The 23,683-nt window shown below is 40.8% G+C and overlaps 1 protein-coding gene across 1 annotated transcript in view; it reads left to right on the forward strand.

Moving 5' to 3' along the window:
• Positions 1–6,186: 6,186 nt before the first annotated feature.
• The window catches only part of LOC129517451 (cytochrome b-245 heavy chain), a 36,057-nt gene continuing 18,560 nt past the window's right edge, over positions 6,187–23,683 (forward strand). Inside the window, exons 1-5 of the mRNA XM_055337298.1 lie at positions 6,187–6,282; positions 8,249–8,344; positions 9,686–9,796; positions 18,711–18,795; positions 21,747–21,892. Of these exons, the coding sequence (XP_055193273.1) occupies positions 6,238–6,282; positions 8,249–8,344; positions 9,686–9,796; positions 18,711–18,795; positions 21,747–21,892 (483 nt within the window). The 5' untranslated portion in view covers positions 6,187–6,237. The remainder of the gene's footprint in view (positions 6,283–8,248; positions 8,345–9,685; positions 9,797–18,710; positions 18,796–21,746; positions 21,893–23,683) is intronic.

Below are 23,683 nucleotides of genomic sequence, written 5' to 3' on the forward strand. Positions count from 1 at the left end.
GTTTCCTGTTGCTACTGTAACAAATTTCCAAAAGCCAACTGGCTCACAAGAGCATGAATTTGTTTTTTTACAGTTCTGGAGGTCAAAAGTCTGATATCAGTTTCACCGGGCTAAAAGCAAAGTGTCAGCAGGTCTGTATTCCTTCTAGAAACTCTATGAGGGAACACATAACCCTGCCTTTTACAGATTCTAGAGCAGTATTCTTTGGCTGATGGCCCCTTTCTCCATCTACAAAGTCAGCAGCCTAGCATCTTCTCTTCTGTGATCTTTGCTTCATTCCTCACATCCTCTCTCTATGTCTCTGAGCCTCCAATAAGGACCTTTGTGATTACATTGGGCCCAACCAGAATAATCCATACTAATCTCCCCATCTCAAAGTCTTTAATTACATCTACAAGGTCCTTTTAACCCCATAAAGTAATATATTCACATGTTCCAGGGATGAGTTCTGTTGGGGAACGTGATCAAAAAAGACATGACCACTAATTGACCTGTAAGCTGGACCTGGGCACTTAGAGGCTCCTTACCCCCTGCTCTGTCCTTGGACTGTGGGTTCCACTTGCCTTGCCTGCTCCCAGAGGCTGCTCCCAAGACAGAGCCTTGAGATGGTGATGTGATGTTGAAAACATCTACACAGTATACATGATTGAGCCCAGTGGGGGTATCTTTATATAAACATTTAAAATTTGGAGGAAAGTGTGGGAGTCTATTCATCTTGCTGCCACCCAAGATAAGCCTCGTGGGTAAGTTCCCTCTGCTATTATTAAAATGACCATCTACCCACATGGTGTGGTTGCCTCTTCCTCTTCTCCCTGCCCTCTGCATAAGGGGGCTGGTTTCAGATTACACTAAGAAAGCTCCCAAGAGGGTTGTAAACCTACATGTACCTAAACATCCTTGGTAGGAGGACAAGTATTCATCCTACTACAAATGGATATGATAATTTTATATAGCTTGCGGGGTGGTTATGGAAAATAAATGAGGTAAATCACATAAGGCTCTTGGCATGTATAAAATGCTTTACAAAGCTGTGATGAAGACCGAAGTAAATCTCTAAATATTGATTTTTTTTCCAAGAAAAACAAAGAAAATAGGCAATTTACCACAGGAGGCATACTCAAAAGTTTTAAATTCACATCAATGATTAGTGAGAGAAAATATATGAGCTTCCCGTATTTTCTTCCTTATTCTGATGAATTAATGCATGCAAATCACATTTAACCTAAAGAGTTAAAAATGTAAATCTTCATCACCAGACACTTTAGCTTTCTATTAAGTGAAATGCCAGTTAAAAATCATGTCCTTGATGCCTTTAATGACCTATATCACTAAATGTCTCTTCTTTCACTTTATTTTCTCCCTCAAACAGGGGATAGAACATCTGGATCCCATTCTAGCAGCTGTATTCAACTTTCACTAAGCACTGAGACTGTGGTTATGGAGTAGAAGTGAGTTTCATTACACCACACGTTAGTAGAAACCCTTCTAGGTGCAAGTGGTAGAAAGTTCACTCAAACTGTTTTTTAAAAGCAGGAAGTGGTAGTGGTGGGAATTAATGGTGTTAATTTTGATACTATAAATTTTGATACTATAATGTGGCCACCAGGTTGAACTTCAGGAACAAGAGATTTCCTGCCTTGCTGTGAGCACCCACAGCACAGATTGTTTCAGTGAAGAGAGCCATCTTGTCCAAGACCATTCTGAGTCATCCCAGCTCCAGATCTCCCCACAGAGCTGCTGAGACCTTACTGAGACCACACATGGATAATTCAACTTCCCCTTCTACCCACTCATACTTTCTTATTTTTCCCTACTTTCCACGGGTACTTTCCTTCCAAGGCACCCCGTACAAAATGTCCTGAACACTAATCTCCAGCCTCAGAAATCCAGTCTATAAGAATAACCAGAATGTCCTAAGTGTCTTAGGCAGATCAGACCCGAGAATTCAAACATGGCCATCTCATATCTGTCTCCAAACCTCTCCAGCTTCCTTATCTTCTGATTTGATTTTGTTTGTGTTGGCATAATTCTTATGCAACTTCTTAGCACAAGATAATAGAGAGAGTCTACAGCAGCAGCCAGCATACCTCATTCACAAAGATAGAAGAGCTTCAGCCTCTGTACTCCAGAGCTCTAAATGGCCTTCTCTGGGTCGAGGACCCACCCCTGGGACAAACACTGTGTCCAGGGAGATGATGTCCCCTCGCTGGTCATCCTTAGGCAAAGGAAGTGGGGCCACATAACTCAAAGAAGCATATAGAGTGGGAACATGGCAGTTCTCAAAAGAACAGCATACACAGCAGAGAAAAAGGGAACAGAAATCAAGGCGCCTAAGTGGTTCAGTCAGTTAAGCATCTGACTCTTGATTTTGGCTCAGGTCATCACCTCAGGCTCGTGAGATCAAGGCTGTGAGATCTGCATCCAGGATCACACCAAGTGTGGAACTTTCTTAGGATTCTCTCTCTCCATCTCCCTCTGCTCTTCCCCTACCCCATGTGTTCTCTCTCTTAAAAAAAAAAAAAAAGGAAAAAGAAAAGTAAAGAAAAAGAAAAGACAGAGAAATCCACTTATCATCACCAGGAGCAAAACACACTAGGAATCTTGGTGTGGTAACATGCCTCCCTTTCCTCAGCAGTTTCACACATACTTCTGGGAATACATTAGGAGCCTAATTTAATTTGAAAAATCAAGAAAGAATTATACTTGGGAATGCCCAGTCAGGGAATTTCCTGACGACTTGGGTCTGTTCATCTCCTTTTTTCTCAGCCAGGGGTGTCCAGGATTTCAATCATATCTGAGGGTGTTACTCATGACTGTCTACTGGGAGGGCGAGTACTTCCGTCTGTTCGCCCACAATCTGGCTTGACACTAAATGCTTAGGAAACCATGGAAGCCAAAGCATCTGGCAGAAGATACAGATGTTCAATTTTCTTTATTCTCCGTGTCCAGTCAATCCCAGTCAACCAACACTGGTTGCTTCTTTATCAAACCCTCCATCTTTCTGAGAGTGGTGCACATTACAATTTACTGGAACAGTTTTCTCAAATGGGAAGGTACATTCCATAAAAGAAAGCTTTTACTTTTCTTTTTTCAGCTGATTTCTCTTCTTCCAGCTGTGAAATTGATTGAAGTCCTTCAGGCTCTCAAGAAATCTCTACTCACAGCCCTGTGATTACTTTTACAAAGAGGGTGAGGGAAGCAATGGGAGGGAATGGTTGATTACCCGCAGAAAAGATTCTTTCTCTTTTGCATTTTCTCTCAAACCATGGAGGGAGCGGAAAGGAGTCGAACACGTTCAAGAGTTTATGTGAAACAGAGCATTATTTCCAAGCGTATGAATATTCATCTCAGAGCATATGAATATTCATGGTACCCTTTGTGTCCCTTCGCTAGAGGAGCACAGGCGTCAGGGGGTCAATGAGAAAATGTGAGAGAGGCTTGAAGATATATATATTTTTTAATTTTTTAAAGATTTTATTTATTTATTCATGAGAGACACATTGAGAGGCAGAGCCATAGGCAGAGGGGGAGGCGGGCTCCCTGAGGGGAGCCAAGTATGGGACTCCATCCCAGGACTCTGGGATCAAGACCTGAGCCAAAGGCAGACGCTCAACCACTGAGCCACCCAGGCGTCCTGAGGCTTGAAATTTTAGATGGGATAAAGGAAGAGGAAGCAGCAGGCTGGGGAAGAGAAGAGGGGGAGGAGTAGAGAGGAGATTTTGCTAAGTTTCACAGAGCTTGATGCAGCCTCAGTTTGTGGTACTCCCCCTGACCTCCCTGGAGGAGGCGGAGCATGGCAGAGAAGGAGAGAGCAGATGTTTAAGCTGGTTTATTCCTCATTGCCTCACTTCTTTAATTACATGAGAAAGTGAGTACATAACCTGAATTACATTTTGTGCATCAATAGGCAAATTCCAGTCAGAAAAACAAACCAACACATTTAACACAGGGAATTTCACACGAGGAATTTGCGGCATGGATGATAGGAAAGCACAGAATCCCAACACAAGTGTGGAGGCAATGTAAAGATTTACAGCTACAGGAAGTGGTTACCCTCAGGGTTGGAGGGACACTGAGAGGAGGTGGTATAACTCGAGCCCAGAAGCCAGGGCCATCTGGCAGGAGCCAGAAGGACAGCGGCGATGGCCAGCAGGAGCTCGTGCTATAGAGGGAAAGGCTGACTGCTAGGAGCTGGAACCTTCATGGAAACGCAGCCACTTCAGAGATGCCACTTGAAGCAGAGAGCTAGGGGGTCGGGGCGGGGGCGAGGAACACCCTGGCTTCTCTCCTGCTCTTCATCTTTCCGTTTGGCTGACTGTATCGGACACCAGAGGGCCAAGGAGCCTGGCAAATACAATTCTCCCTGAAACAGAACAGAGCAAGGAAGGAGTGGAGAGTAGATGTCAGAGCAAAGAGGCCAATAATGGGCACATGTTTTCATTGTCTGTGTTTCTCTAATTCACCTCTGTGTGGAATGGAACCACAAAGCTGTCTGTCCTTTATGTGGGTTACTCATGATCCAAGAGCAATGGAGAAGGCCACAGTTTAATACCTTTCCTTAAATATTTTTTTGAAGATTTTATTTATTTATTCATGAGAGACACAGAGAGAGAGGCAGAGACATAGGCAGAGGGAGAAGCAGGCTCCTCGCAGGGAGCCTGATGCGGAACTGGATTCCAGGACCCCAGGATCATGACCTGAGCCAAAGGCAGATGCTCAACCATGGAGCCACCCAGGCTCCACCCTTTCCTTAAATATTAAGTGAAAAATAATATTACTTCTCTAATTGTCCTAATTCTATAGGCTGTTTCAAAGTGGCTCATAAGTAAACAACCACCAAAAACAGTTTCATGCTTCTCCTCTTTTGATTCTCTCATTCCCATTTGGTCCTGCTATTTCTGCTTTGAATTCTTCATTAACTATAGCTGTTGTACAACCACCCTTGTGTAATTTGTCAGCTTTGATCTCATACTGGGGTTACCATCCCACCCTCCTGTCTCTTTCATGTCCTGAAGACATAGTAGTCAGGAAAAAAAATGTTAAATCTGGTTTTTGGCACCTGCCACATATACCTTTGTTTCCACCCTGTTTACATATCTAACCTAGAGGATGTCATGTCTTCCTGGGAATACTATAGTCATCCAAACATTTTGCTATATTTGTTATATTTTTACTTCCTGTAATTGTATTTGAAGTGATTTTGGATGGGGTTGACACAGTTAGGCTTTTTTTTTTTTTTCTGGCATCCGGTTAGAAGTATAGCCAAAGTGCTTGGATTTCAAATCCCAGCTTTACTATTTCCTAATTACATGACCATGGCCAAGTAACTTAACTGCTCTGGGTCTCAATTTCCTTATCTATAAGCGTAATCATAGTAATAGAAACTACTTTAGGGGCGCCTGGCTGGCTCAGTTGGTAGACTGTGTGACTGTTGATCTCAGGGTTGTGAGTTCAAGCCCCATGTTGGGTGTAGAGATTATTTAAAAATAAAATCTTTATGAATCACTGAATTCTACTCCAGAAGCCAATATTGCACTGTTAACTAACAAAACTTAAATAAAAATTCAAAAACTAAAAATATCTTATAAAAAACTATTCTATAGGGGTTGAATTGTTAGAATCAAGTGAATTTATTTATATACTGAATTTAATATGTGTGTCTGTGTTTGGCATGTATCAAATCATAAGTAAATATATATGTTTGTATATGTATGTGTGTATATGTGTATGCACACACATATGTATCTTAGAAAATTGGCATGAGGTAAGTATGCTGTAAGTATCAACCGTCATTATTGTTATTCTCAACAAGACTGTAAAATGCTGCTCAGTCTGTCAAAAGATATGTAATATTTTTATCTAGCATGAAGTCATGGCTGGTTGAGTGACTTTTTAAAAATTACTACTTGATAACCAATTAATCAAAAAGTTAAGTCCCTGTGTAAAATATATACCATCATTGGACTGTTATTTGTCTCTCAGTTGTAGAAATTGGTCTCATTTCCTACTCTGTTTAGTTATGACTGGATTATTATAGACCTTTTTCTGCAGCTGTTTTGTGGTTTAAAGATTTAAAGTTCTTATGGAAACAAGATTTTCAGTTGACCAATGATTAGCTAATTTCTGATAATAGAAAAGGAAACCGATTGCCCCGAGGCTGCTGTTTTCATTTCCTCATGGGAGGAAGAAGCAGAGCAGAGAAGAAAGGCAGACACAAGGCATTGAACCTTTGTCACCATGGGGAACTGGATTGAGAATGAGGGGCTCTCCATCTTTGTCATTGTAAGTACCAATGAGAGAGAAATGATAAATTCTCGAACTTGTCGGGGTTCTCCGGGAAACTAAAATAGGGCAAAATTATTTTGTTCGTTTGTTTTATTTCTTTGAGAAATTGTATTTCTGATCAATCCGTAAACTGATTTACTGTGTGAACATACATCTATCTGTAAGCAAGACTGAGTGCATTCTTCCAAACTTATTAATGATAAGAATGTATCTGGGGGATCACTTCGCCTACTTATTACTTGAATCTGGGAGTACTAAAGTAGCCAGCATTTCACAGAGCAAGTAGAAGACATTTCATGCTAATAACCTACAAGTCTAAGTTGTTTATTAATATTTACTCAGAGGCAAATTCTCCACTTTTTATGTGCTTATACCACTTAAGAATGGGGAATCATAATTTTACACCATCTTCCAAATAACAGGTACAAGGCTGACTCATGTATGGGAAATTGGCCTTTATTTCAGTGATTACACCGAAACTAATTGACGTTCTCAACTTTCTTTTTTTAAAAAGTACCTCTTTTCTCTGAGGTAAACTTGAGTTGTTTACAAGGTTTATAGAAATTCAAGGGAAGGAAATTGAAATAAACTAGACTCATAAATACAGTGGATATATATTATGTATATATATAAATATATATGTATAAATCTAGTTTATCTTAAGAAACAATTTTTGTAAGTAAAGATAGGACTAATTTTCATGTTAATCTCTTTAGTCTTTTACCATAACAAGGACCAACTATTATTTTAAGATGGCGGTCTCAGCAAAGTGATCACGGACAATTGGGAAGATAGAAATGTGATTTATAATTAGCCTTTCCAAATAGCCAATGAAAGTATTGTACTGATGCTAAAAAAGAACACTTGTGAGTGGAATTTCTGAAAGAATTTATCATAAAGTAAATATTGAGTCTTTGAGTTGCAGACATAGAGAGGAATTTGTGTCACAAATAAAAGCAAGAAATACTGTGTCATTAAAAAAAATATGCCAAACCAACATTCTAATGCCATATAGAATTCTTCTGAGGACTCAGAGCTGTTCGCTTTGTTTCTTATCACCATTTTGAGAACAGATTATTCCTATAGAAAACAAGTTCATATTATACTTTTAGCTCCTACCACAGTTTTTCCCAGGAGATGACCTCCTCCTAAATTGCACACTCATATGCTTCACAGTAAAGACACATCTTGGAAAGCAAGAGTAAGAATGGAGAAGTAGTTTTAATACCTTCTTCTTCATAAAGAGTTCATTCTTAAGCACCCATTTAATGGCATTAAAGCACAGGTAAGAAAATATCACTACGGAGCTGAAGGTTAGAGACTGAGCTGTGCCTCCACTTAATGCAATCTATGCTTGGGATGCAATGAGCAGTCAAAATGTAAAAGGGTCTCTTTAAAAAAAAAACAAAATCCCATGCCCCTTACCCCCCTTGTTCCTGTTCAATATTCCCTCTTTTAAAAGTTAAGCAAACTTACCAAATAGAATCAAAGGCTTGACGTTCTAGCTGATGTGACTCCCACTAGCTGGGGTGGGGTGCCATGTGGTGGAGGGAGGTGATGGCACTCACGAGAATAGGATACAATGTCTTACAGGTGCAGGGGACTATGTAGTAGCATATGCCTTTCCCTTCTTTTTTGAGAAGACTCACTCACCGCTATCTATTTAAGCTCCAGAAGAAAAGAAGAGGAAAAAAAACAAAAGGGTGATAGACTAATAATAACCTGGCATACTGGCTGGTAGAGAAAGAATCATGGGAAACCACACAAGGTGGAAAGGTCAATCACAAAGTGTAGTGGCACTGTTGTAGGAAAAAGCTGACTTTGAGCTGGTTACACCCAAATTTGTGATCAGCTTCGTTGAAGGCTAGACTGGGGAAGTCCTGACCCTAGTCTGACTCTAATCTTATGTGAAATCTACCTATGGAAATGTGGAAACTTCATGCAACTATTTCTCTTTTTGCAGCTGGTGTGGCTGGGGCTGAATGTCTTCCTCTTTATCTGGTTCTATGGGGTTTATAACAATGGAGAAGAATTCTTTTACACTCGAAAACTTCTTGGGGTAAGTAAAAGTTCCATCTCATGCAATATTGACTGGCTCACATTTCTAATCAAAGATTCTGGTTCTCATTCCTTTCAACACTTTAAATAAATATTCTGGCCAACCCAAATAACACCACTAGCCTCGATCCCTCCATTGCAACCACCTGGGCACGAGTCTTGAGGCCACCGAGTGTTAGATAAACTAAAGCGTTTATCTGGGAATCAGAGATTCCCAGCAGCATCCCTCCTCTCCCAAGAACTACTGTGCCACTGTTTAGCTTAAAGAAGAAATCTGATGCCAACTCCGGAATGGCAGGCAAATTTGGAGAGATCCATCCAAGGGTGACATAGGTGGGGCAAGTGAGACTTTCCATATTCTTTAAATCATTTGATTCCTGACACTTTTGTGCATGGAGAGCTCTGCTCCTAGTGACATGTTGTGAAATGATCTTCAGGAAATAAGCCTCTCCCTCCAGATGGAATTGTTGAGGAACTTGTCCAAGAGTCACACTGACTAGGCCAGCAGAATGAAGGCTGCCAATTTTCCTTGGGGTTCTTTACCATCCTTGATTTCCTTGAGCTGCCAGGGCTCTTCTTCATGACAAATGAAAATAACTACAATTACAACTGCCCTCACAGGATACCATTTGTTATATCATGCTGAAACTGTGAATTCATACTTAATACCAATTGTAATGTGTATTATATATCATATGTATAAATAATTATGACACAAAATTATATTGTACTATTATAATTGTTAGCTTATTCAGGTTGACACTGAGAAGGATGATTTCCCTTTGCTTTCCCCTGCAAAATATGCAACTTCTGTAGGCGTTACAAAGAACAATTATAACGTCAAAGCATTACACCAGACCAACTTAAGTTACTGCAGAAGTGAGTCTGAGAACTAAGAAAATCTTCTTTAGAAAACCCCAGTTTCTATATTGAACTCTAATTAATAATACACGTGCTTAACTATTTAGGGGGACGTGAACTAATGTCTGCAAGTCACTTTGCAATGCATCAAGAATAAGATGTATTGATGGATGGATAGAGGAATGGGTAGATGGGGGGAGAGATCTATGATGGTGGAATCTGGGAGTTGGGAAAACAGGTGTCATTATGAAAGTATTTCAAATTCTCTTTACATTTCAAAATTTTCATAGTAAAATGTTGGGGTGGGAGAGAAGGGCCAGATTAAAACGAAGGATCCCAGCAGGCCCTAAAGATAGACTCTTGGTTCTGAAGGGCCTTCCTTCTCAGATTACTTGGTGTCTCATCTGGGAACTCTGGTCAAGTGGAAGAGGGGTATCCTGTGCTCACGGAAGTAACCTGCTTCCTATCCTGCACCTTCCAGTTTGCACTGCCGTTGGCTAGGGCCCCTGCAGCCTGCCTGAATTTCAACTGCATGCTGATTTTGCTGCCAGTCTGTCGAAACCTGCTCTCCTTCCTCAGAGGTTCCAGTGCGGTAAGAGCAAACACTTACAAAATTGAAAACTTCTCAAAATTTTCAAAGGCCATCAAACTAAATGTCCTTTCTAAGGAAAAGCAAAAATGCCCTTTCTAAGGTGAGGATCCCAACCTCTGTCCAATATTCACGAGTTAAGTGATGCCTGATTCTCCATGATATTTCTATATTTGTTGTTGATGGAGCTCCCTGGGACAACCATTTCACTTAGAATGGACATTTTTAAAAAGCCAACCAACCTACACCTCAAGAAGAGCAATCAAACACTTGTGCATCCACATACACATGCACACACACACACATCAGACATATATGATATAATACATTATGGACTTTATGAGGCTGACATGGGATTTGGGAATCAATCTTACAATGCCATGTTTTTCAAAATATTTAAGTCAGACACAGTCACTTTGTGGGTAACATCCCAAGCAGTTGAAATCAATGAGTGATGAGCCACAGTATAATGAGAGTGACTAAGAGGTATTGAGTCCATGGAATTGAGGAGTTCAAAGCTTTCTAAGTGCTCAAGACTTTTTTTTTACTCTCACTTTGGCAATTTGGTGATCCCCTAAATGTACTATGCTAGAAGAAAGAAAAGATTATGTAAGAAGAAACTTTGTAACCTATAAAATGGTATATGAATTTCTTATTGTTCTTATACAAAGATGAGAAACAAGGAACTTAGAATCTACTGAGATCTGTGTACAAAAATAAATACAATACAAAGCAAAATACGATGGGTCCCACAAAACATTAGAAATAAGGAGCTATGGGGGAATCAAAGAAGGGGGGAGATTTGGAATGAAGGTGGGGCAGGGAATGAAGAAAGGTTTCATCAAAAAGGTGGCATCAAATATGGGCATATGAGGATCAAATAAGCCACTAGGAGATGTAAATGAAAGAGAAAGACATTCTACATGGAGAAAATGGAATGAGCCACAGCAAAGAAAGTGGTGAGGAAATTATATTCATGAAAGCCCCATATAGGCATGGCAAGTGGCTTTTCATTGGATTTGTTTGCGGTTCCTGATCCCACCAAAGAGGGTAGCTGGGAAAAGTAAAAGGGATTGATATCTTGGTGAGACCCATTCCACTGGATCTTTAGTAACTAATAGCCTCTGTTTTTCCTCTTAATAAAATGTATGTGTTTTATATTAACTATCTTTAAAAGAATCTATTAAGTAGAGATAATTTATAGAGGAGAACAGTGAGCAATCTACTTTGATGGGGATGTAAGGGTTGTAAAGGGCAGGTGTCTGAGATAAGGCTGCAGAGGACAGCTGGAACTTGGCTGGTAAAGTGGGACCTTAAATGTATAGCTGAGAAGTAAATATTAATTTGGCAATCGTGGAACATTTGGGGGAAGGATCTGAACTGTCAATAACAAGTAGAATTTGCCTTACACTCTGCCTTATTTTTCCTAGTCTTACTAGATTTACTAGTTGATCTAGGAATATAGGATTGGCAGGATACAACTAATAGTAGACACTGATTATAAGGATTTCTAAATTATCTTCTCATTCTAAGAAACTGCAGAGGTAAAATTCCATTTGATTTAAAGTTTTGTCAACAAGCCCCCCGTAACATACAAAGCCTGATATATTGTAGGTGCCCAATGCACATTTGTTAAGAGGCTCATGTACTGTAGCTTTTCATTTTTAGGGAAGCACAATTCTTCTTTTAGCCTTCCTTCCTATGCCCTGTTTGAATACTTTCTATTTAGAGGAAGTAAACCCTGAGAAATAGGCAGGGTTTTCACCAGGATGGCCTGTTAAGAAATCCTTGTTACTGCACAGGCCCCAATTGCACTGCCGTTGAGCTACCATGCCCTGTGAAAAGCACATGTTGTAATGGTTGCTTTCTGGCTTCCTGTGGCCCAGGAGGGAAGATCTTCATGAGTGTCTTTAAAGACAGGGACAAAATAAGGCTGTTCTTCAAATTGCACAGAAGCTTTGCTAATCAGAGAGATCTGTATGTAAGAGAATGTATTTTTTTAAATTAGCAGCATGCAACATTCTTTTATAAACACGGAGTGTCCCTCCTGGGTTTCCCAACCTGAAATGTGAACTTGACAAATGAAACTTCTTTTCTGATTGGGAATAAAATAAGTGACCATGCTGTGAACAATGTTGGAAATCCAAATAGCTGCCACTTACTGAGTCTTCACAGAGCTCACTTCATAAAGGCTGCACGTCAAGTCGGTGAGATGGGGATGCAACGAAATGGCAATGTTGGAATTCAAACCCAGCTCATTGTGTCCCCAGAGACCATTCACTTCCCTACGTGCCACCTAAACTCAAAACTATCTTATTGTCCTATGACAGTCTTTAAAAAGTCCACCATCTATGTGAATGTTGGGCATGCTGAATAGCCCAGGCAGAAATGGCAAGACCGTTGTAACTTCAAGGATTTGTTAGTAGGACGTTGTGCAAACTACATAGTCATAGAACTTCCCTTCAGTTTCCAGTGGTCTTAATCAGTTAAGACTTTGCTTTATAATCCTTGTGATTATTTGGAGAAATAAAGCCCTAGTATTGGCCCACCATGGGGAAGATAAAGACTCTCGGCCTCCTTTGTTGAGGGGGATGGGGAAGGATGGGGCTTAGGATGCAGAAGTCCCCAGAGAATCCTTAATAATCCCAACTTGCCATGCAGAAACTAAATTCTCATTGGATGACAGTTCTAGTCTTCAGATCAGAAAGAAAAAGGAAGGTGAGACTGTTAGCTCTTATCTGTAACCTTATATAGTCTGAGAGTCAGAGGTCGTCAGTGTGGTTCTGTGTCTAGCCACATGGTCTAGGGAAGTCTGTTGGACTTCCTGTCTCACAGGGTTTTTTTTTTCTTTTTAGTTGAAAAGCAGGTGAGACAATGCAACTGTAAGAATGAATATAACATCCTAAAAGTATATTAATTGATTAAGCTGTCAACTGCTGAGTTGTCAGTCAACAAATATGTGTTGAGTGCCAGCTACATGCTAAGTACTGGGGGACACATGGTGAATAAAGGGTAATAAATACATGGGCCATGAGCTCATGAAAGAGAGAATAAACATGCCATTGCAAAGTTTTAAACAGTGCTATACAAATAAATTAATGTTTTCTTTTTTTGTATATTTTTTATTAAAGTTTGATTTGCCAACATAGAGTATAACACCCAGTGCTCATCCTGTCAAGTGCCCCCCTCAGTGCCCGTCACCCAGTCACCTCATCCCCTGCCCATCTCCCTTTCCACTACCCCTTGTTCGTCTCCCAGAGTTAGGAGTCTCTCATGTTTTGTCACCCTCTCTGATTTTTCCCACTCATTTTCTCTCCTTTCCCCCTTAATTCCTTTCACTATTTTTTATATTCCCTGAATGAATGAAACCATATGTTTGTCCTTCTCCGATTGACTTACTTCACTCAGCATAATACCCTCCAGTTCCATCCACGTTGAAGCAAATGGTGGGTATTCATTCTTTCTGATGGCTGAGTAATATTCCATTGTGTACATAGACCACATCTTCTTTATCCATCATCTGTCGAAGGACACGGAGGCTCCTTCCACAGTTTGGCTATTGTGGACATGGCTGCTAGAAACATTGGGGTGCAGGTGTCCCGGCGTTTCATTGCATCTGTATCTTTGGGGTAAATCCCCAGCAGTGCAATTGCTGGGTCGTAGGGCAGGTCTATTTTTAACTCTTTGAGGAACCTCCACACAGTTTTCCAGAGTGGCTGCACCAGTTCACGTTCCCACCAACAGTGCAAGAGGGTCCCCCTTTCTCCACATCCTCTCCAACATTTGTTGTTTCCTCTCTTGTTAATTTTCCCCATTCTCACTGGTGTGAGGTGGTATCTCATTGTGGTTTGGATTTGTATTTCCCTGATGGCCAGTGATGTGGAGCATTTTCTCATGTGCTTGTTGGCCATGTCTATGTCTTCTTTGGTGAAATTTCTGTTCATGTCTTTGCCCATTTCCTGATTGGATTGTTTGTTTGTTTGCTGTTGAGTTTAAAAAGTTCTTTATAGATTTTGGATACTAGCCCTTGATCTGATACGTCATTTGCAAATATCTTCTCCCATTCTGTAGGTTGTCTTTAAGTTTTGTTGACTGTTTCTTTTGCTGTGCAGAAGCTTTTTATCTTGATGAAGTCCTAATAGTTCATTTTTGCTTTGTTTCCCTTGCCTTCATGGATGTATCTTGCAAGAAGTTGCTATGGCCAGGTTCAAAAAGGGTGTTGCCTGTGTTCTCCTCTAGGATTTTGATGGATTCTTGTCTCACATTTAGATCTTTCATTCATTCTGAGTTTATCTTTGTGTACGGTGTAAGAGAATGGTCTAGTTTCATTCTTCTGCACATGGCTGTCCAATTTTGCCAGCACCATTTATTGAAGAGACTGTCCTTTTTGCAGTGGATAGTCTTTCTTGCTTTGTCAAATATAAGTTGACCATAGAGCTGAGGGCCCATTTCTGGGTTCTCTATTAAATTGATGCTCTCATTTACCACATATCCTACTGCCACTAGGTTTGGACATTACTGTTGGCTTCTTTGCCTGAGTTCTATAGATTCAGGGGTAGCTTTTGTGATTTCTTCCAAATTGCATATAAACAGCAAATTTAAGTGAATTCATGGCATGTGTGGTGAGACCAGGTGCACATAAAATAGAGCTTTTAAGGTTTTGAAATGGTCATGTTACGGAAACTCATGTTATATACCCCATTAAATATGCACTCCTTTTTAGTTCCATTTCACACTTAAAAATTTTTTTTCAGGGTGCCTGGGTGGCTCAGTTGACTGAGTGTCCAACTTTTTGATTTTAGCTCAGGCCATGATCTCAGGGTTAGTGGGATCAAGCCCTAGCGCCCGGCTCTGTGCTCCACACAGAGTCTGCTTGTCCCTCTCCCTCTACACAACCACACACCCCACCCCCCGTGTGCACACACACACTCTCTCTCAAATAAATAAAACCTTTAAAACAATTTTTTTCTCTTCAGAAAAAAATTTTTTTCTCTTGCAGTTTGAATGGAGCATAGGAATCTCCTGAGATGACTCCATAATCTCCCTTACACTTGAATGTTAGCTTAGTGAGATCGGGACAGGCTCTAGGTGACAGTAACAGAGGAACTTTCCTGTAGAAATCAATGGCAAGGGGCACCTGGATGGCTCAGTGGTTGAGCATCTGCCTTCAGCTCAGGTCGTGGTCCCGGGGTCCTGGGATCGAGTCCTGCATTGGGCTTCCCGCAGGGAGCCTGCTTCTCCCTCTCCCTCTGCCCATGTCTCTGTCTCTCTCTTGTATCTCTCATGAATAAATAAATAAAATCTTTAAAAGAAAAAGAAGTCAATGGCAAAAGGCCAAGAGGTAGTTCAGCAAGGAAGCCACGGGGCATGATGGCAGCTTGAGTAATTAGGAGGTGGCTGGCAATAATCCAGAAGTGGCTCAAAAGCATAAAATGGTATCTGTGTGATGAGGAAGAACAAACAAGCCCTGGGTGGTCACAGGCAGCAAAGCCCTTCCTTCCCACCCCACCAACTAGCTGCCTTGCTCTCCTTTCAGGAAATGGTGAGGAAATTATATTTGGAAGTTCCATATAACATGACCTGTGACTTCTCTTTGGATTTTCTTTTTTTTTGGCCATCCTCAGCATAACATAGAGGGAAAAATTAGGGATTGGTGCCTTGGTGAGACCTATTCCATTGACCCATTAGTGACTAACGGTCTCTGTTTTTCTTTTTCAGGAGATGTACGTGTTTCATATTTAGTGGCTTTTTAAAAAATTACCTATTAAGATTGGAGTATTACTGAATGGACCTTTATTTCTCAAGCACATCTCTCCACTGTTCTGGCATTCAGTTTATTTTTCTCTAACACTGCTGCTCAAGCTGATAGGCATCAGAATCTGTTCTATATTTTTGATGATCTATTTTGATGATGATAAGTGTAGAACTATGGAGACACTGTAAAGGCCACATCAAAACCATATTGCTTTTCTTCAGATTCAGCATGCAGGAGCATAGTATTTTCCCACCAAATTCCAAAACAGTTTGTCAAGGAAGTAAAAAAGAAAAAAGTATGGCAAGTATAGATATGTGGGTAAATACATTTCTATAGGTTTAGAATAATCATCTTAGGTTCTAGAAGAGTGAAAATGGAATTTATTTAACCAAATAATTATCAAGGAATTTTTTTAAAAAAGATCTATCTATTTATTTTAGAGAGAGAGAGCAGGGCAGGAGTTGGGAGGGCAGAGAGAGGATGAGAGAAACTTAAGCACAAGCTGCATTGAGTGTGGAGCCTGACATGGGGCTCAATCTCACGACCCTGAGAGCAGGGCCTGAGCCATACCAAGAGTCAGACACCTAAATGACTGCTCCACCCTGGTGCCCCAAGGGATATTTTTTAAAGCATATGATATATTGCTCTGCACATAGGAAGCTTACTCTCTAGCTGGGGAGCCACACCATACTAGTAAAAAGTTAAATAATGATACCAAAAAATCCTCAAATATTTATTAAACACCCCTTTGTGAATCTAGGAAATGGACCTATGAGAGAAGAACTCTGGTAAAAAAAAGAGGTGAGGAAGTTAGAAACTGAGCATATTGTTCAATGTCACACAGCTAGGTAGTAGAGCTGAGATCTAACACATGTATATCTGATGGCAGAACTTGCCCTCTGAAATGTAAGTCAGTACTAATTTCTGATCCTACTATTTCCATTTTCTCAGTCTTAGGACTCCAATTGTGGTCCATCACCCTAATAAAGACTATATTAAAAAAAGACTATATTAATTATCTGCTGCTGTGTGACAAATTTCCACAAATTCAGTGACTTAAAGCAACCCCAATTTATTAGCTCACAGTTCTGCAGGTGAGAAATCCAGCATCCTGTGTATGGTTGGGTTCTCTGCTCAACATATCACAAGGATGAAGTCAAGGTGCCCCTTGGGCTGAATTCTCAAATGGAAACTCGGTAAAAGTCTTCCAAACTCATCCTTACTGGCAAAATTCAGTTCCTTGCAGGTGGGGGACTGAGTTTTCTGTCTGCTTACTGACAGCCATTCAGGATCTGAAAGTCCCTGTGTTCCTTCCATGTGGCCTCCTCCACGTTAAAGCCAGCAACATTACACCAAATACTTCTGGCTCGTTGAATCTCTGAACTCTTTAGTCTCTGAGTTCTGGACCCAGATTCAAAGGGCCATGTGATTGGCTCAGGCCCACCCAGATAATCTTTCTCTTAAGGTCAACTGGGACTTTAATTACCTCTGCAATCTTCCTATTGCCATATGATGTAACAAACTCGTAGGAGTGACATCACATCATATTCACAGGTCAGGTCCCACCCCCCACTCAAGGGAAGGAGATCATATGAGGTCATTGGGGATCATCTGAATTTTGCCTACCACCCCAAGGACTCCAAGAAACTGTGGAGGAACCTAGCAATTGGGAAACAGGAAAAAGATAATTCCTTAAAATTGTACAAAGTTGTAAAACAATGAACAGCACTTGAAATAAACACAAAAGACAATGAGGCCATGTAAGAAACCAAGGACAATTATTCACCAACAGAAATGTAAATTAAGTGATTTCAAACAGGAAACCCTTATTTTGAGAGCCTAGCTGAGTCACTGCCTAGCTCCACTAGTGGACACTTAGTTTATAGCTGATGCTGATGGTGGAACTCAGGTTCCCTCCACACTTACCGTTCTACAGCGCACGGAGTAGCTGCCTTCTGCAAGCCCCACTCATTCTCTACCTGAGGATTTTCTTTCAGCCCTCTCCTGGGGCAAGCCTGAGATGCCAGGGAGTTGATGCCCTGGGACCAGCCCTCGGCCTGTGATGGATGGGAACTGGGGGGTGTCAATACCTAAGCTTTCCTGCCCCTCAGATAAAAAACATTCCGCCTTTAAAGAGTTTACCCATAATTTGAGTAAAATACTATTTTTAATATACTATTTACTGGCCACAGTAATCATGCAAGGTATGAAATATCAGAATATTGATAATCTGGCATCAGATAGCCTGGACTTAAATCCCATCTCTGCCACTGACCAACCATGTGCCCTAAGGCAAAGTAACCTCTCCACACATTTTTCCCTAATCTGTTATACAATGATCATAATGGTACCTCCCTGATAGGACTGATGCAAGAATGAAAAGTCAGAATGCATATAAAACACTTAAAACAGGTCCTTGCACAAGCTCTTTGTAAATATTAGCCATTGTTCTCTTTGCTATTAACATTTGGCTAATGATATCTTGTGATGTCTCTGTCAACAGAGATGAGTGGACAATTTTTTCTCCTCCCCGCCAGTGTATGTCTTAGAAGGGTGTTATTCTAAAACTATTCACTTGTTCTAGAAATGTTCACTTATCTATGTCCCTGTTAGACTTTCAGGGTCTTATGAAATGAATACACTTTTTTTCTTGGAGAGAATCCTATTACACTGCCAGTATTCCTAGGAGAGATGACATTTGAATCTCTCACCTGACACTTAAGTTACTGGCTGACATCTTCACAAAGATGAGCCTTTGCTAACTGCCCAGCATGGAACTATGAGAGCTCACATACATTCTGGGGCAGGGAAAAGTGATGGAGAAGACACAGAGCCAGAGCTTTCCTCCTTTGAGTCCAGGTAAAACTGGTTGTAGGGACCTTACACCTGTTGTTCAACAAACTTCAGGTTTCTTGGGGCTGAGCTGGTTCTGCATGCATATGGTTACTGCAGGTACCTGTCAGGTAGGCCACTCACTAGCTGTTTGACCTTTGGAAAATGACCACAGGCATCTGAGCCTCAGTTTTCTCATCTATCAAATGTGTAAAATGACATAGTTTCAGGGTGGTTATGAGAATTGAATGAGATGATATATATCTACTGCCTGGCACACAGCAAACGTTCTTGTTAACATTATTATTTTCTTTTCCCTTTAATCCAAAGTGCTGCTCAACAAGAATTCGAAGACAACTGGACAGGAACCTCACTTTTCATAAACTGGTGGCATGGATGATTGCACTTCACACTGGTAAGTTTATCAAGATATTTGAGATTGCAGAGAAAACTTGGAACCAGAGAGTTCCCTCTATCCCTAGATACTTTTTATTTTCTAGGAGATATAAGTCTTTTTAGGTAGATTAGGTTTTTGATTGGATATGTTGAATTTTTAAAACTTATTTTTAACTGAAGTATATTGAACATACAATATTATGTTGGTTTCGGGTATATGGCATAGTGATTCGATGATGACATGTATTATAAAATTCTCACCATGATAAATGTAGTTACCATCTGTCACCACACAAAGTCATTACAGTATTATTGACTATATTCCCTATGCTGTACTTTACATCCCTGTGAGTTATTTGTTTTATAACTGGAAGTTTATATCTCTTAATCTCTTTTACTTATTTTGCCCATCCCTTTTCTCCCAACCCGTTTGGCAACCATCAGTTTGTTCTCAAGTACAGAGATCAGACAAAGACAATACATATGGTTTCACTTATATGTAGAATCTAAAACCAAACCAACAACAAACAAAACAGAAGCAGAAGTCTGCTTGGTATTTGTCTTTGTCTGATCTATTTCACTTAGCATAATATCCTCTAGATCCATCCATGTTGTTGCAAATGGCAAGAGTTCATTCATTTTTATGGCTGAGTAATATTCTGTTGTGTCTATATACCACAATTTCTTTATCCATTCGTCTATCAAGGGATACTTAGGTTGTCTCCATATCTTGGCTAAAAATGCTGCTATAAACGTAGGGGTGCAGATAGCTTTTCTTAAAATTAGTGTTTTCATTTTCTTTGGGTAGGATTACTGGGTCCTATGGTATTTCTTGTTTTAGTTTTTTGAGGAACCTCCATAGTGTTTTCCATAGTGGCTGTACCAATTTACATTCCCACCAAGACATGTAGTACTTTCTGAATGAATTCCACTAAAAAATATTCACCACTCTTTCTCCCATCCCAATATTAGGATTTATTCCTTCAAGTCTTAAAACTTTTTAACCTTGGGCTTTTTGACAAAATACCAGTGTCTTTACCCTTTTCCATGCTTTTTAATATAAAAAATGTTAGTTCACAAGTGAGAACTTTTGTTTATCCATTAAAAAAATACTAAGTTGAGGGATGCCTGGGTGGCTCAGTGGTTGAGCATCTGCCTTTGACTCGGAGTGTGATCCTGGAGTCCTGGGATCAAGTCCCACATCAAGCTCCCTGCGTGGAGCCTGCTTCTCCCTCTGCCTATGTCTCTGCCTCTCTCTCTCTCTGTTTCTCATGAATAAATAAATAAAATCTTTTAAAAAATACTAGGTTGAACATGTAGATTTGTGGATTTCTTGCAGTAATCCTAGGGGGGACCACAACCCATAAATTGAGAAGATATCTTATCTTAAGGGTAAGATAACCCTTATCAGCTAAGTGTCTTCTTTATTATTATTGTTATTTTATGTCTAATAGGTATGCATATGTATATACATATTCTTTTTTTAAAGATGTATATATATATTTTTATTTATTTATGATAGTCACAGAGAGAGAGAGAGAGAGAGAGGCAGAGACATAGGCAGAGGGAGAAGCAGCCTCCATGCACTGGGAGCCTGATGTGGGATTCAATCCCGGGTCTCCAGGATCACGCCCTGGGCCAAAGGCAGGCGCTAAACCGCTGTGCCACCCAGGGATCCCGTATATACATATTCTATCTTATGTGTTATTTTATAATTATTAAAGCAGTGATGTTGACACAAGGGATGTATCTGGGACCCTTATTGAATCATCACTAATTCACTTAATAAATAAGTGATGTCCCAGGCAATAGGCATGCACACAATGTACAGTGACGAACAGAAGAGACTTTTATTCCGCCTTTAAAGAGTTTACCCATAATTTGAGTAAAATAATCTTAGATTACAGCTATTCAACTGGATTTCTCTTATTAGTAGACTGTGCAGGCTTTCTAAGCTGTGGCAAACAAAATGGTTCAAATGCAAAATGCATGATAAAATCTTATCAGAAAGTAACATAGCATAATGGTCAGAAGCAAAGATTTGAGTACCAGACTGCTTGTATTTGATTCTTAACTCTACTGCTTCCTAGCTTGGTGATCTTGGGCAAGACATTAAAGCAGTCTATGCTTCAGTTTTCTTATCTGTAAGTTGAGATGATACTAGTAGTACCTACATCATAGCCTCCATATAAGGATTAAGTCATTATAAAGCACTTATAACAGTTCTCGGCACCCAGTAATTGTATATAAGTGCTTGTTAAGGGCAGCCTGGGTGGCTCAGCAGTTTGGCGCTGTCTTTGGCCCAGGGCATGATCCTGGAGACCCGGGGTCAAGTCCTGCGTCGGGCTCCCTGCATGGAGCCTGTTTGTTCCTCTGCCTGTGTGTCTCTGTGTCTCTCACGAATAAATAAAATATTTTTTTAAATAAGTGCTTGTTAAGTAAGGAATGCAATTTTCAAAAAGATATTCACTCTTGTGGCCATTGGTTTATATCAGTTCAATAAAATTTTGTTGTCTTTCTGGCATAATGTCAGAGTCAGTTGAATGAGCCAGCCAAAGACATACATTACATGAGAGTCTTTTTGTTTGAGCATAAATATATTAGGAGGAGAGAGACAATGAGAACACAGCTAAATATCCTCGGAGACCAAGATTATTTTTGTAGAATCTTAGAACTTGCTTGGATCTTTAGGATGGTGTCGTTTAACATCTTCATTTTACAAATGAGGAAACCAAGACCAGAGAGGTCAAGTGATTTGCGTACGATTTCACAACTGGAGAACAGCTTACCCACTAGACCTGTCTTGCCTCTCTGGTCTGGAGATACAGTTCTTGTGTCTAAGTGTCCTGGGCCATTCCTGTGTCTCCCTGTAACTTATCACAGAGTCAGGGGCTAGAGGCAGAAACCCAGCTTACAGTAAAATTGTGCTCACTCTTCACCTTGTTTGTTTCTCTTCTCTCTCCTCTTCAGCAATTCATACCATTGCCCACTTATTTAATGTGGAGTGGTGTGTGAATGCGCGAGTCAACAATTCTGACAATTACTCAATAGCACTCTCTAACCTTGGAGATAATCCTGGTGAAAGTTACCTCAATTTTGCTCGAAGGAGAATCAAGGTAAGGCCCCTCTTTCCTAATGCAGATGTTCCCTAGGCCATTAAAACTGAGACTAGATTTCAGTGAGTGAAGAACTCCACTTGGGCAGAACAACAACAATGACAAAGGTTGACTAACTGTCAGTGGGATGAGCCTGCCTGTTGTTTCTAAGAATGTGGGTACAGAGAAGATGTCCCCCACATTCCCGACCCCATGTGTGGAGGGTCTCTAGATGGTTTCCAGTTCCTGAGGCCCACCTGTGGCATCTGGACTAACTCAGGCTCAGCCATGACAATGCCCACCATCAAAGAAAGACAAGAACACACATCTAGTCAAACAAAGTTGAGTTATTACTTACTGCAGCAAAAGAGACCTCCCACCATGAGAAAGTCTGGGACATTCCAAGGTGTTAATAGAGGCTTGTTGTAGGACATGGACTTGTGTTAGGTGGTTTTGGAGGGGTTTAAGAAAGCAAGGATTTGCTCTGCCTCAGATATGGTCAGGAATTGGGGGGAGGTCTTTCGAGAATTGGGTATCTTGGCAGCAGTCACTTGTATTGTTGTCTTGGCTCTGACATAATTTTGGAGTGGTCTTGTTTTTGTCTCACTCCCCCACAGTCACAGAATGACATCATCTGATGTACTATGAAATTGTTCATGTGAAATAGGGAACACTCCCGCCTTGGTATTAGTCCCAGGCCAGCCAGCAGAGGCACTTTTCTTCTCTCTTGCCTAGAACATCTGAGGGGTGGCCTATGTCTGCTGATTATCATCCATGAGCAGCTGAATGCACTGGGAGTAACTCTGTGGTCTTCCAGGGGCAGCCATTTAGGATAGCCACAGCAAGGACTGCTTCCCTTCCAGCAGTTGCTAAAGCTTCCTACACTCAGACAGAGAAGCTCCAAGTCATCTTCATGTGCCCAATGGCTTGGGGGGGAGGTGGCCAAGTCACAAAATCATACACCGAATTCCAAATACAGTTCCTCGTGTTTAGAAAAGATGATCAGAAAAGTCGCGTAACTTTGTAGAAATCATTCTCCTCAGGCTAACATAAAAAAAATAAACTTGCATAAAAGTAAACAAACTCCTTTTCTGTAATGCCTGGGATAATTTTTCTTTCCTATTGCTCATTGTACAATGATACAGAAGGAAGGCAATGTGAACATGCTAGGTGAGCCAACTGCCATGCTCTGCCTGGATCTCTTTGAACCACTTGTACTATGTCTGTGTTCCCTCCACCTTTCTGTGTTTCCACTTTCAATTTCTGATACCTGGGTTTCTTTCTCCTAAGGGAGTCCTTTTGCCCACAAGCTCAGAGATCTGGAAGGGCCTGGAAGGCTACCTCTCTGTGGGCAGCTGTTAACCAATAACTGATGGGCACAGGCCACGAAAGCCCAGCTTCCTTGCCTTGAGTCAGGATGAACTCACCCTCCATCATTCCTCAGCAGCATCAGGCTGAAGCTACCCTCTCTAAAGACTTGGCCTAAGATCACCCTCTTATTTGACTTGTTTCTCTTTCCTGTCCTATAACCTCTCTGTGGGCAGCTGTTAGCCAATAACTGATGGGCACAGGCCACGAAAGCCCAGCTTCCTTGCCTTGAGTCAGGATGAACTCACCCTCCATCATTCCTCAGCAGCATCAGGCTGAAGCTACCCTCTCTAAAGACTTGGCCTAAGATCACCCTCTTATTTGACTTATTTCTCTTTCCTGTCCTATAACCCATCTTCTTACCAGTCTCTTCTGGAACACACTTTTTAAAAATCACTTGCTAATGAAGCCTCATCTCAATGTCTATCTGCTTCAGGGGAACCC

The sequence above is a fragment of the Nyctereutes procyonoides genome, unplaced genomic scaffold, assembly GCF_905146905.1.
Source record: "Nyctereutes procyonoides isolate TBG_1078 unplaced genomic scaffold, NYPRO_anot_genome, whole genome shotgun sequence".
NCBI lineage: Eukaryota > Metazoa > Chordata > Mammalia > Carnivora > Canidae > Nyctereutes > Nyctereutes procyonoides.